The 14,894-nt window shown below is 43.9% G+C and overlaps 1 protein-coding gene across 1 annotated transcript; it reads left to right on the top strand.

Annotated features, from left to right (window-relative positions):
* The first annotated feature begins 1,190 nt into the window (after positions 1-1,190).
* Positions 1,191-13,570, top strand: cmya5 (cardiomyopathy associated 5). The gene is made up of 14 exons (XM_075468097.1): positions 1,191-1,595; positions 2,475-3,117; positions 3,232-6,681; positions 8,118-8,213; positions 8,322-8,540; positions 8,650-8,672; positions 10,037-10,161; positions 10,258-10,392; positions 10,651-10,797; positions 10,967-11,114; positions 11,298-11,431; positions 11,521-11,638; positions 12,437-12,613; positions 12,707-13,570. Exons 1-14 carry the CDS (start codon positions 1,480-1,482, stop codon positions 12,957-12,959), a joined length of 5,784 nt encoding a protein of 1,927 aa, XP_075324212.1. The 5' UTR covers positions 1,191-1,479; the 3' UTR covers positions 12,960-13,570.
* The last annotated feature ends 1,324 nt before the right edge of the window (positions 13,571-14,894 follow it).

The following is a 14,894-nucleotide window of genomic DNA, read 5'->3' as shown; positions in this document are numbered from 1 at the left end:
TAAATGTTTTGTTCTATATTTCCTAATTAGCTGAATGTTTTCAGTGGGTTACAGGTCTGGACTGCAGGAAGACCACGCTGTTGTAATACATGTAGAATGTGGTTTTTAAGATAAGAAAGTCCTGAAACAAATGTTTCATGGCGGGATGTGCTGCATCCGCCTTCTGAGCTTCTCACGGAGAACAAGCCAGATGTTCTCTCCTCTTTACTGCGGACGCTGGAGCATTCATGAATTGCTCAAAAGTCATTTGAAGAACAGAGAACGGAGCTCTGACCCAGCGAAGGAAGCCGAGATTCTGGATTTTGTTTGAGATTTAAATTTGCATTTTTTTTGTATGTACAGTAGCTACAAACTGATCACTGATGGGTTTATATAAGCGTTCCTCAGCCCAGACAGGGATTTACTCTTTGTGATTTTGTCTGTTACTCTTAATACAGTGCGACTGGAGACTGAAGCTCATAAAATGCTGGCTGTGATCCTATAGATATTAAATTCTGAATCTCTTCATATTCTGTAATGTAAACGATTAAATCCCCAAATCCTTGTTTTTTCATATTAATCATACAAAGCTCTTTGGTCATGGCAGTATATCACAGAGTGATCCCAGGTATTTTTTTTTTCACTTTACTTTTAGGAAAGTTTTTCACCAGAATGAAGGGGGGGAAAAAAAAGCACTGTTTTCCAATCGTTATAGAGATTCAATGGTTTGCAACTGACTAATCCTTCGCACATTGTATTTGTTCGCCTTGCAATTTGGCTGTGTCCTTTTGTTTCCTGGATGCATTGTCATGCTGTGTGTCATTCACAGTCCTTAAAAAGTGCCCAAGCTAAGGACAACTTGAGTAAAACCTCACCTTCACCTCACCATCAAGTGTTGTCTGCAGCTTCCACTGGCACAAGGTGTGCTGATTAAATCATTTTTTCTGTGACGTTTTGACGGATGATTACGCTTAGTTTTATGACTTCTGGATGGTGCAATCACTGATGGGGGTAGATATATTACAAGAGATGTGTCTGGCTCTGATTACTGTTGCCACCAGCAGCAGGGGCACCGGGGGTAGTGTTTCAGCACAAGGCCTATATTTAACTTTGAAGGGGATTCTGAACTTAAAGCCACATCACCTCAGTTAGCCGTTGACCACTGGCACAAGCATTGGCATAACATGATTAAAGTATTTTTCAAGACCAGAGAATCTCAAATTCTTTCTTTGAGTTAGCTGCTGGTGTGTTTTTCTCGATAGCCATTGACATCGACCCCCTCTCGCTGCTTTAGATAGATAGAGAGGTGCTCTATCTACACTCCCCTCTTTTCATTCCCCGCTCTATTTCTGTCGCCCGCTGAGTCAGATGGACAGCTCCCAACTTAGAATGACACAAACAGGCAGACCAACTCCCAATTCAGAGTGACTGAACTCTGAAACAGTCAAAAAAACAACATTTGGGGACTTAAAGAGAACATCTGGAAGGAATTAACAAAAAATGGAGGAAAGAGAGAGTCTGGATTCTGAAATGACAGAGCTGCAGGAGTTTCAGTGCGAAGCCTCTGATGTCATCAGCCAGGATGATGAAGACGAAGTGGAAGAGCTACAAAACAGGTACTTTTAAAACTTGATCTTGCTTGTTGAACCTCAACTTTGTCTTTATGTAGAGAGGTTTATTTTCCTCTGGGAGATCAACCAGCTTACACACTGCTGTTTGAGGGAAAATGCTGGGCTTCTCAACTCAGATATGCTTAGTTTTAAAGGTGGAAAGTGTCTGTCTGGAGGGTGTCAGGGTACCAAAGTATCTCAATATTACCAGCAGCCCTTGTGTAATCTCTTTTAACACATAAGCTGCTCACACAAGAAAGTGCCAGTGTAGCATTGTAGACAGCTCTCTACTAATTTTTGATAATATTAATCATCCCATACTCTACATCTCATTTGTCATGCTTTAAACCGGGCGCTCTAGCAAATGCTGCCATTTGAGAAATAGTAGAGGACACTGATATGTTGGCTGTATCCGGGAGGGCCAGGTATTTTTTTCTCTAATATTACAGGAATGATGCTCTGGGACGTCACCTTGTTGGACGTCACCCCTGCAGGGGCTCAGATGTATTCATAGCCCGGGGCAACTGCTCAGAGTGCATTCGATCATTATTTTTGATCCACTACAGCTCACATTGGCAGCCCGGCACCAGACACCTGGAATAATAGAGCTCAAGTAATCCTCTTGAGAAATGTTATGAGAAAGTTATGCATCACTGTGTTTTCAGCTCAGATTTCTTAAGTTGCAAAACACCAATGTAGCTCGATGTTACTCAAACATCTTGTGATATGATTCATTACTTTGTTCTCTGCTTACATTTCCATGTGCTGTGCCAAAAGGATCTCCTTTTGCAGGCTGACTGTTTAGCCGTGCCCTTCCTCTTCTTAGGAATGACACAAACAGTCTGCCCTCCTTCTTCTAACTGTGTCCGTTCCTCTATCCTTTAGTCTGCGAGAAGTTGTCCAGGACCAGTCGGTGAAGCCCAAACTCCAGTGCCTCATGGTGGATCCGTCATTCTCAATGGTAACAGTCCAGAGTGAGGACAGTGGTATTGTTTGGGAAACGGCTTCTAGCCGCTGCTCCACTCCCTGGGCCTCTGAGACAAGTTCAACCTCTGAGGCTTCCAGTATGGATGGCTCTGGAGGTGCGGGAAAGATCACCATCATCTTTGATGAGGAGAAAGTGGTCCGCAGGAGGACGAGATCTGGAGGAAGAAGCAGGTTGGGAGACAGGCTCAGCCGACCTGGTAGTTCCAGATCGGCTTCGGCTTTGGGAGTGGAAAGACCAGAGATGGCCGAGGTTTCTCTTCCTAATGTCAAAGAAGAGAAAACCAAAACAGAAGCAGAGTTGGAGGAATTAAAAACCAAAGATCAGCAGTTGTTTAGTTTGATTTCAGAAGGTTATGAGATTCTCAACATTCGAGTCCCCTCCAAACTTCCCACTGTGGATGAGGAGGAGAGCACAGAGCTGCAGGACAATTTGTCTTATCTGGACCAGACTCCAAAGATCAGGTCCCGAAATCACAATGATTGGGCACGAGAGAAACGCCATAACCTGCCAGAGGAGGAGGAACTACTGGATCACACTGAGGTATTTAGCTAAGATAGTCTATTGTTTATTTGCTCATTTTTTGGTGTCATTTTGTCTAGTTGAATATTACAATACCCTTCATGGCATGAGTTGCTGGTCTTAATGTCTTCACAGCCCTCAAAAGAAGATTCTTCACAGCCATCAGCAGACACACAGCTTGAACATACACCCACTCAGAAAGAGAACACCAGTGACATCGACTACTTTGAGAAGTTCACTCTTCTGGACGTGGTGGTTCCTGAACAACAAGACTCAGAGCTGCAGGAGGAGGCAGAAAAACCTGCAGCGCAACCCCAAACTGAGGAGCCAATATCTGTGAAGGAAGTAGCCACAGACAGCTCTTCCGTATCGGAAGACACTTTTGTGTTTGTTACAGATGTGGAGATAGCTGAAGAACACCTGGATGAGGTCTTCTATGGAGAAGGACCTCCTGCTGATGCACTGCAGCAGAGTGGAGAGGACACGGAGGAGGCCGGAGCTAAGATGAGAGGAAGACGTGAGAGCCAGAGATCTTTAAAGGAGAGCGGTTCAGTGTTGTTCGGGAGTGAGGAGACCACTCTCACCCCCATCTTTATCTCCCCTGGACCTCCTAAGATCATTGACCTCATTTTGTTGGAGGAGCCCACTGCCATGTCCTTTATGTACTCCGATCTTTATGAGGATGCTGTAGGGGAGAGGAGGAGGAGTGACGAGGAATGCTCTGAGGCAGAGAGCGTGGCCTCAGAGAAGTCTTACAGGAGGCGTTTGTCAGATTCAGAGGAGGCGGACGGGTACCTAGAGAAGTTCACTTTAAAAGATGACACACCAACAGTGGATGTTCAGTCTGAATTGGTGGACAACGAGAGGGAAGGGAGGATGGTGTGGGCGCAGAGTAAGTTTGAAATGACTGGATGTCTCATAAGAGTTTCAGAGGACGAAGGCGATGGGGAAAAGACAAAGACAGATGAACCAAAGATGCAGGAAGTAAGTGTTGGAGAAGATTTTCACTCTGCAATCAGTGAAGAGGAAAAGGCAACCGGCACAGAAAATGAGGAGGAGAGGAAAGAAAGACAGTTCTCTGCAGAGGCCCCAGAAGATTTGACTCAGGAGCATAAATCAATGGAGGAACAGATGGAGCATCAACAAGTACAAGATGAGGTGAAAACAGACCACATGGAGCCTCCTGAGCCAGGTCCAGAAAAACCACCTGAAACTCACCAGATGGACATTAAACTAGAGGAAACACATGAGAGTAAGGAGCATCAGAGGGAAGACGAAAAGAGTTTTGCACAGAGCGGTATTGACAAAGAGAAACCACACGAGGCCCAAAAAGTGGCTGAAATCATGTCTGAAGTGCTTATAGTGACTACAGACAAGACAGCTTTGACAGTACCTGTAAGCTGTGAGGTGCCTCCAGAAAGCCCTGAACCTGGTGCACAAGCAGAAAGCATGGAGAGGAATTTATCTGGAGAAGCAGCTGCTGATTCAAAGATGGTGGCTGCTGATGACAAACTGGTAACTGAGGCTGAAAGAGAAGCCTCATCTCAAGTGGAAGAACCTGAGACTGCAACGCTGGGCTCTGAAGAGAAAAAGGCAACTGTTACAGAAAATGAGGAGGAGAGGAAAGAAAGACAGTTCTCTGCAGAGGCCCCAGAAGATTTGACTCAGGAGCATAAATCAATGGAGGAACAGATGGAGCATCAACAAGTACAAGATGAGGTGAAAACAGACCACATGGAGCCTCCTGAGCCAGGTCCAGAAAAACCACCTGAAAGTCACCAGATGAACATTAAACTAGAGGAAACACACGAGAGTAAGGAGCATCAGAGGGAAGATGAAAAGAGTTTTGAACAGAGCAGTATTGACAAAGAGAAACCACACGAGGCCCAAAAAGTGGCTGAAATCATGTCTGAAGTGCTTATAGTGACTACAGACAAGACAGCTTTGACAGTACCTGTAAGCTGTGAGGTGCCTCCAGAAAGCCCTGAACCTGGTGCACAAGCAGAAAGCATGGAGAGGAATTTATCTGGAGAAGCAGCTGCTGATTCAAAGATGGTGGCTGCTAATGAGAAACTGGTAACTGAGGCTGAAAGAGAAGCCTCATCGCAAGTGGAAGAACCTGAGACTGCAACGCTGGGCTCATCTGAACCCCTCACTGAAATGAAGACACCAGTCGAAGCATCTCCGTGTGAGCCAAAAGAAGCAGCTCCTGAAGATGGTGCAGCTGTTGAGGTCATCACTGACTGTGACTGTGATTGTACAGTGCAAACAGTAGTGGAGGTGACTGAAAAACTACTGAATGAAAGAGAGATCCAAACTCATGTTAAGATTGATCTTCAGGAGGTAACATGTGTGGAGGGAACAGATGCCCAACTAGCAGTTCCAGGAAGAGAAAAGGGCCATGAGCCTCTGACAGAGGAAACCACTGTTGAGCTCGTGTTGCCTAAATACACGACAGAAGCTGCAGATGCTGATCGGGACTCAGAGGTTAAAACTGAGATTTTAAGTGAAGTATCTGAACCTGCCATGCCAGAAGAAGTTGAAGCCGAATCGGAAAGTAAGCATCAACAAATCCTTGAAATTGAGCAGGAGCAGCAAGACTTGACTGACAGTGAATCAAACCAAACAAAGGTGGTCCTAGAAGCCAACTCTAAAGTGCCTGCAGAGGATACTGGGAGTCATGTTCAGGACACATTAACTGAAGGTGATGAGTTAATTCTCCTTGTTCCTAAAGGACAAGCTATAGAGATGGACATAGAGATTGGTCAGTGGTCGGAGAAGACTGCGAAAGAAGCAGTTGCTGAACCTGAACCTGACAGCAAATGCGAACGTCAGGTACCTGAGCCTCACACTGAAGTAGAGCCAGAACTTGGGGCAAAGGAGGAAGAACTGCCTGGAAATGATTTGGACAGGGAGCAGTCATCACCTGCTCCTGTAGAGGAGGCCGGCACTGAGGCTCAAAAATTGGTGTTGGATTTAAATGAAGAAAAAGCCATCTTTTCTCTCCTAAAGAGCTTTACTCCACAGGAGGATTTATCGTGTCTGCACGGAGATGATGCACAATCAGAAGAGGTAGATGTAGAACAAAAGGTAGACCTGGGTGAGATTGAAGATATACCAGAGGAAAACCTTCTCAGCCTTCTTAGAGAGGAAGCAGTTTCATACGTCGATCAACACGGTGAAGATTTTGGGCCAAAAAATGAGCAAGATAAGGAAGTTTTGGAGGCTCCAGAAGAGCCCATTTATGAGCTTGGTTATGAAGTGATATCTGAGCAGGAGGCAGAAGACATGCCAGGAACTGGCAAATATGTAGAGGAGTCCGGTCAGAAGAAAGGAGGAAAGATGGAGATAGAGGTAGAGAAGGACCAGAAGGTAGATATTTTCGCAGAAGAAGAACCCATTGAGGCAGACTACGACATCATTGATGCAGAGGAAGAGAATCAAGCCCGATTGGCTGCTGAGCTGCAGGGGATGGACTGGTTCTGTGCCACCTGCGGGTGTCTGCTTTCAGAGGAGGGGCGTAGGTCTGAGGAGCATCACAGCCATGAGGTGAATTCTGTGGACAAAGCCTATGAGGAAATCAAGGTAATGAGCATGGCAGAATATGGAACGTGTGTGTTGTAATTTACATTAGGTCTTGGTTTAACATGATTGTCAGAAAAATCCTATTTAGCTAATAGGAGTTTCTGGAATTTAGGAACCTGGGGTATAAAAATGTTCAGCTTACAAATAAGAGAAAGTAATTATTTCTTTAGTAGTCTACTATAGATGGAGGACACACTGCAAACCAAACAGCAGCTCTCCATCTGTTCACGCGCAACTTTATTCCACGCTGTTCTTTTTGTCTCCTTAAGGTCAGCCATCTGCTTAATAAAAAACAAAAAACAAACATTCCCATGATTAGAAAAATATCTTCACATATTTATTATGTGCAATATTTGAAAGAACATCAGTCAACGTTTTAAACCTGCAAGTTCATTCACAGCTTTGTTTTGAGCTCATCATTCACAGGTTTCAGCCATTTTTCCTCAGTCTGTCAGGATATAACATGAGCAAGGTGACACATTTCATCACGTGTTTGATAGGCAATCTCGATAAAGTGTCTTGACATTTAAAATGAAAGGAAAGCTGGAACATATCTCCAAAGATCAAAAGTAACTTCCAGATGATATCAAAACCAGATCTTATGCATGCATGGCGCTGTATTCATGTGAAGCTCTGACAGCAGGACTGTAAATAAGACAAGGATCAAAGCTATAATGCAGGTCTGATTTCAGCTCAAAGAGTTGCTGTCTATTCAAAAGCTCCATGGAGCGGAAAACCGATCCTCACAAGTTCACCAAAAGATCTCGGCAAACCTGCATCCTGTCCAGTTCACAAGAGCACAAACGTGCAAGTATGCCCACACATTCCCTCTTCAGACATGAACCCACCTGTTCTGACTCTGGCGGGAGGGACAGTCAGAGAGCGATCAGCGACCAGTGCTTGACCTCATTAAATGTGAGCTGCCTGTATTTGGGTGGTGAGAGGGGATTGCCGCAGCTCCTCCTCCTGGATTATCTTCGCTGATGGTTCAACCGGCTCCAGCGGGCAGCCTTTTGATTAAAGATTAATCTGTATCTTATGTCTAGATGATAACAACTTGTGGGATACATTAACTAAATCTTTAAAGTAGGTGAAGAACTCACAAGAGTTTTAGATTCAGATTAACTACATGAATAAATGTGCTTTTTCATCGTTTGATTGACCATTATACAGTGGCTGCAAGAGGACAGGAAGTCTTAAATGTTACACTTTTAGTGAGAAAAAAAATGCCAATGATTCTATCTATTGTTTTCCACCACCTGTGAAAGACAAAACACCTGCTCTGATGCACGCATATGTGGCCAAAATGTTTTAAACCAGCATTTTTGTGCTCTGTGATTGTAAACCGTACCATCACTGTAGTATTTTTATAAATTGTGGCTGGATATTGTACCTACAGGTGATGTTTTACCAGCACCTTCTTTTGTCTGTAACAGGAGACGCTGGGTGACTGGATCTCAGAGCTTCAAGCGAGATCAGAGAACATTGAGGACTTGGTGTCTGAGCTGGAGCTGGCCTACAATTCTGTAGAGGTGCGTGATGTCAACGCATAGAAAGAGCACGGTACTGACACGACCGCTGATAACTCAAGACAGTTTGTGAAATCAAATGCCTCTCTTGGCTGTCCCTCTGTCGCTCAGGACCAGTTTGAGCAGAGTGAGGCTGCCATGCAGGCGCAGAACGAGGAGATGATGGCTCTGGTGATGGCGCAGTACAACAACATGTCCGTCAGCATGGAGGAGGAGAAGAAAGCCAAGCTGGAACAGCTCTATGACAAAATTGTCTCCTTCCAGGAGAGCATCGACTCTGCCAAGACCACTCTGGAGACCACGGCCAGAGAGGCCGAGACTGATGCAAGAGTGAGTCCTGGAGACTAGTTGATTAGCGGTATTATTTTTGGCCAGTGATTGGTGATCAGAAATGGTTTCAAATGTTTGATTAAACATTCTTATTCTGCTCTCCCACTAGCCACCTGAAGATATCCATGCAAGGTAATTTACTCTGAGTGAAAAGAGGTGTGAGCCTGTGCGATTTCCTAACAGTGACACAATAACATGCTTGTGCTGACTGAAACAGCATGAAGTTTGGCCTGCCGAACAATAACCTTAATGCTAAAACTTCAAACTTTACCTAAAATCATGTGAATGAGAAATCATCCTCTTTAAAAGGTTTCATGGCTCAATATACGATAGAAGATCATTTGGTCCTTACCAGCCCTTAAAAAGTAGGAAATTACAACCTCAGATTAACAAAGACACATGATACATTACGCAATACCTTGTCGAACCACCTTCACGGAATGTTGCTTCAGTTCATTGAGGTTTGTGAGCATTAATTCATGCCCACATCTCTGAAGCATACCAACCAGGATAAGGATTGGCCTTTAACTAGGTCATATTAAAAGGCGAGGTGTCGCAGTCCCCTCGCTGCAACACAAGGCTAAAACGTCATCCTTCCACCAGTGTTTGACAGCAGGCATGAGGTGCTTGTGCTGATATGCTGTGTTTGATTAACGCTGTGCATTATCACCAAACATCTCCTCTTTGGGCTCATCTGTCCAAAGGACATTGTTCCACAAGTCTTTTGGTTTGTTCAGACACAGCAAACCAAAGCTGTGCTTCCATGTTATTTTCACAGAGAAGAAACTTTCTCTTACGACCCTTCCAAACTAGCCATACTTGTTCAGTCTTTTTTTTGTGTGTGTGTGCTGTCAGGAACATTAACATTTAACATGCTAACTGATGCCTGTAGAGAGTGAGATGTAGTTTTAGAGTTTTTTTTGCAGTTTCTCTGAGCCTTACACAGTCTGGGTGGGAACTGTCAGGGATGTCTACGGCTAACACGACTGTCAACAATCTTGAAGGTTTTCCACTTGGGAAAATCTTTTTCACTGTAAAATGATGGAGACCAAATAGTTTGGGGATGGCCCTGTTGGCCTTTTAAGATTGTTGGGTATCATTGCTGATCTTTCTCCATTCCTCCTCCTTTTATGGAGGCGCTAACATTTGCTTAATTGATTAGCGGAACCTGGCTGCTACTTACACTCTTAATTCCTGTGGAAGCAGTAGGAGAGTACTTAGTTTTTCACACACACTGCTTTTGCATATTGGCTTTGTTTCTGTTGAATAAATATTGACAGCATGTAAAACGTCTTGTGTTGTTTTCATCTGAGGTTCTATTTACCTGGAGTAATTTCCAGACCGAGCGAAGTATCAGGTGGCGTTTAATTGCGTCCTAATACAAGATTATAAAACATTAAAACCGAGAGAGGATGCACTTTCTTTTTCATGAGTTTAAATCGTCTTTAACAGCAAATTAGGCTTGTGTTAGCTAAATGCTGTGTTTGTGTGGTCAGACTCAGAGCAGCTCTGGACTCAGCCTTAGTACTGGAGCTGGGTCCCAAAGGACTGCTGGTGTTTGAGAACTATGCCAAGACCAACGCTTCAAGCTCAAACCTCACACAACGCAAGGGAATCCCTGGTAGGTTTCCCCTGAACATCCCGCAGGCTGACAGATTCCTCTCCAGGTGTCATGATCATGTGTGAGAATTACAAATCTTGCTGGTGTGTGCTTCAGTGCCCCAGAGGCCCACACTGCAGCCCCAGGAGCCAGGCTCAGCCTCCAGCACCAGCGTCACTGTTTACTGGAAAGTTAACCCCGGAGATGTCATAGACTGCTTCCAGGTCTACTGCATGGAGGATCCACAGGGAGGTAAATACTTTTTTAGACAATTAAATGTTTGGCAAAAAGCTGATCTCAACCAGCCTTGCTGTAGGCATTGACGAAAGAGCGATATCTTCAGTGATGCTCTGAGAAAATCAAAAATTTGATTTGATATTTTAATTGGTCTTATACAGGCATAGCATCCTCTGTTGGGTACAGTTCCTGTTGATATGCAACTCGTGGACAAATATCAGAGATTTTTGTTTTGTGTCTGAGCTGCTGTATCTGTATTGGTGCGGTCCACAGCTGTGTCAGAGGAGTACCGTGTGACGGTGAAGGAGAGCTACTGTGTCCTGGAGGAGCTGGAGCCTGACAAAATGTACAAGGTGTGGGTGATGGCCGTCAACTATACCGGCTGCTCTCTGCCCAGCGAGAGGCTCGTCTTCAGAACTGGTCAGTCCATGGGATGGATGTAAAGTTTCAACAATGCCGTCAAATTTCTCTGAAAAAAAACTGAAAGTGTTGTTTTTGCTTATCTGTTGCACGGAGTAGGGTGTTTAGATTTTAATAGTCAGTGTTCAAAATAAAATACATATCTTGTTGACTACTGTCTCTCTGGCAGCTCCATCGGTTCCAGTGATTGACATAGAGCGCTGCACTGTCATGTGGGACTCAGCTTTGCTGAAGTGGAGCTCAGCAAATAAGACTCCAGAACAGAGTTACACTCTGGAGTACTGCCGCCAATATGAGCTGGAAGGAGAAGGTCTGAGGTGGGTGTTTGCCTGGATAGCAGTACGGGAAAGACAGAAAAGTGTTCAATTAAACCATGACACCAATTACTGGCTATTGTTTAAAATCCAAACTCATATTGAATTTTAAAGACCTGATGTTACATCAAATACACAAAAACATCAAAAGTTCATGTGTGGGGGGTGTTTGTGTCATACTTCTAGATCAATCTCAGGAATCAAAGCCTGTGAGCAGAGGGTTCTCCTGCAACCCAGCGAGAGTTACCTGTTCTACATCAAAGCTGTGTGTGAGGCTGGTGCCAGCGAACAAAGCGAGGCTGCGCTCATTTCTACAAAAGGTTGAAAAAACGCTGAGTTACACAGTGCAGCTCCATGTAGCTGAACAACACGCAAATACAACACCTTTACGTTGTTTCTCTGTTTTCAGGGACGAAGTTCCACCTGCTGAAAGCCTCCGCTCACCCCGCTCTGGAGCTATCGGAGGACCAGACCTTCCTCCACTGTTCCCAAGAGGCACAAAAATCCACCCCAACCTCAGACAATGTGTGAGTTTAACCCAGAAACACCTCCATCAGAGCCTTTTTGGGGAACCTCTAAGCACATTCAAGACAGTTTATGCAGAGGTGCACCTTGTCAACAGGCAAGGCAGGCAACTGCTTGGAACCCCGAGCCACTAGGGGGCCCCCGAGAGCTGAGGTGCATTCAATCAAAGGTTGTCTAGTTACTCTATAAACTGTCTCAAACAGTGGCGAACGTTCGTGGTGAACATGTTTTCTTTGAACAGTTAAATTTAAATGATTTAGTCAAAGATTGTCTAGTTAACATGCCATTCTATAATTCCATAACTGCATTACTGACTTCGTCAAACTCACGTCAAGTTCCACTGTAGGCTATGTTCGCGGAGAACTAGCCCCTCAGAGTGTTTGCGATTGTTGGCAACGTTCGCCGGAAATTCAAGGCTTGTGGAAAATAAAAATCATACCTATGAAATCGATATCATCAACAGCTTTTCTTGTCACAAAGAATCTTTAAATGAACACAATTATTATTGGATGGCCAGCTACACCCGGTGGATAAATAGCAACAAGCGAATATCAAGTGCCAACGTAGACAACGTAGTCTTTTTTTAGTTATTTATTTATTCTTTACATGCATATTTTAAAAATAACAATGTTTTTCATGTTTGGAACATGTTTGGAATAAAAAGAGGTTTTATTTCATACATTTTTCGTTGGTGTCAGATGTTTTGATGATGAACACTGGTCGGTAGGGCCCCCCAGGATTTTTTTTGCTTGGGGCCCCCACAGACTCTAGAATCGCCACTGAGTTTATGTGATTTCTAGGTGTCCGTCCATCCTGGGTGAGCTGTTGCCAGCACGAGGGCTCTACTACTGGGAGACTGTTGTGTCAGGAAGTACAGCCTACAGGCTTGGAGCAGCATACAGCACAGCCGATAGAAACAGCTCACTTGGGGAAAACAGCTCATCATGGTGTTTGCAGTGTACCCCCGCAGCATCAGGGTATGCATTAGAAACTTTTCCTCAGTTTCCTGAGTTACACCCGTCTTTATTTTGAACCAAAATCTCCAACCTCTTCTTTTTTTGTCTGTCCAGTTGCACGTACCAGTTACTCCACAATGACGTTCAGTCCTCGGTGTGTGTGATTGAGATGCCTGAGCGAGTGGGCACTCTCTTGGATTACCAGCTGGGCCTTCTGTCTTTCTACAATGCCCAAAGTGGTCAGATGTTGGGTACCTTCAGGCAGCGCTTCACGCAGCCCTGCCACCCCGCTCTGGCCCTGGAGCAGCCGGGCAGCCTGCAGCTGTGCCTGGTGCAGGAGGTGCCGGAGTTCACCAAGGACAGCTAGCTCTTCCACAGGCCTCACCCACTGAAAAAAGTTTACAGATCACATTGGACATTTGTTGATTTGACTAAATCGTTTGTGTTTTTTTGGGAAGAAGGAACTCAGTCAGAGCTCAATTTTGAATCAATTTGTTTTTCTTTTACACAAATACAGAATGAATTAGTTATTACTTTGGGGTATAGAAATTAAAAAGGAAAAAAAAAACTATTTGTAAATATAAAAAAAAAAGAAGTTAAAATGAACGACTAGAATTCAGTACCAAGAAATTGAGGAGAGCTTCTTGTTTTTTTTTGTTCCTGAAGTGAAATGTTGTGGATTATTTTGTCATTTTGACCATAAGGTATGTGGGTGTGGGATTTCCTTTTTTACCGTTTTGTAAATGTTTTATTATCAACTTATTTCCAGCCGTCTGGTGATTTGACAGATGCTCTGAGAACATACTGAAGCCAAACATCATGTGTATAAATACTCACTCGGCAATATTAGTTTGAGTCTCTTGGCATCCCAAAGTTTAGACAATGAGTTTATATCTCCAAGCACACACTGTAGCACCTTTTTGGCCGTGTTTCATAATGTGAATAAGCCTGATGTTGTGTAAATAGCCTTTTTAAACAGATGTGATCTGCTCTCTGTTTTGTTATGTGCTGCTGGTGGTTTGTCTGTCCTCGTGTTGTTAAGTTATTTTCTCATCTGAGCTGAAAGATTTTTTTTTCTATTTGCACAAATAGACCCGATTCTTTTTGGACTTCATTGCTCTCTAAAATCCATTCACCACCAGAGGGCCACAGCACTTCATCAACTGAGATACTTTCTTTGAAGTCTTTGTCCTCTCAGTATGTATGTTAATATGTTACACTTCTGGAATTCACCTGTACAGAGATACACTTTATAAACAGACCTGACTTTACTCAAAACCTCAAACGCATTTCCAGAAAATTTAATTTTTCTTTGAGACTCTTACTGCCATTTATCTTATCGCCTAATAAACTCCCTGTAATGTAATATAATGTGCATCATGTTTAGAATTGATATGCAAACAAATGGGCAAATCCTCATGTTTTCACTGGCTTTGGCTTCCATTACAATGAGAAAAAAAAAAATGTTTCCGCTACTAGTCCTAACGACAGTGTCATACATTCAGATTTCCAAAATCCTCTTCCAGTTAACACGACTTTATGATCCACCCGCTGCCATCATCCAAGCGTCGTACTCTCCCAGAGGACATGCCATTCTCAATTAGAACTGAATTATTTTCCAGTCACTCGCACCTTTTTCTCAGTAATAAGAGAGGGAAGGGAGAGCGTGAGACAGGAGAGAGCACACACATGAAACCCATCAGGGAGCGGCTGCCGGCCCCCATGTGATGTGTTGGACTGCTCAGTTGCAGCCTGAAGAGAAGCTATGAATCTTTTCTCTGTTTCTGCAAGAGGATGGGTCGGAGGGACTTGCTCCATCTGACGTGTGGGGGAGGATTTGTTCACAGGAGAATACGTGATGGTATGGCAGCCCATATGTTTCCACCGATACAGCAGAATTTTCGGGAAAGAGCATGTCCGTACTGCCACATTTGTCAAAATAGTAACTGAAATCTATTCATCATAATACTGATTACAACTTTGTTACTTCACTTACTTAACAGCCAGTGAAGAGAGGTAAAAGCAGGAGTCTCTCTTTCGCATGTCTAACAACTTGGACAATATGTGCTGTGAGGTATGCAACGTTTCCTCTCACATTACTTTAATTCTTTCCATGTCATGGAAAGAGAGGCCAAGACCAGACAAAGCGCTCTCTATCCTCCCAACATCCAAACAAATGATCCCACTATCGGTAAGGTACAGTGAGCAACAATGACATCTTATAGTGTTACGGGAAAAAAAACAACAAGTCATTCTAAAGTATTTCTTGTAAAGATCAACAGAAGCCAGCAAAAGGTCAACG

This window comes from Odontesthes bonariensis, chromosome 6 (genome assembly GCF_027942865.1).
Source record: "Odontesthes bonariensis isolate fOdoBon6 chromosome 6, fOdoBon6.hap1, whole genome shotgun sequence".
Taxonomy (NCBI): Eukaryota; Metazoa; Chordata; class Actinopteri; order Atheriniformes; family Atherinopsidae; genus Odontesthes; species Odontesthes bonariensis.
Note: the sequence above shows the minus strand (reverse complement) of the source record. Positions and strands in the feature narration are given on the sequence as shown.

What these genes read in the sequence shown, in the direction of transcription:
- cmya5 (XM_075468097.1), top strand. Translation starts at nt 1,480, where the DNA reads ATGGAGGAAAGAGAGAGTCTGGATTCTGAAATGACAGAGCTGCAGGAG. An exon ending in AACTACTGGATCACACTGAG is followed by an intron (nt 3,118 to 3,231) that starts GTATTTAGCTAA and finishes ATGTCTTCACAG; the next exon opens with CCCTCAAAAGAAGATTCTTC. An exon ending in CATGGAGGATCCACAGGGAG is followed by an intron (nt 10,393 to 10,650) that starts GTAAATACTTTT and finishes TGCGGTCCACAG; the next exon opens with CTGTGTCAGAGGAGTACCGT.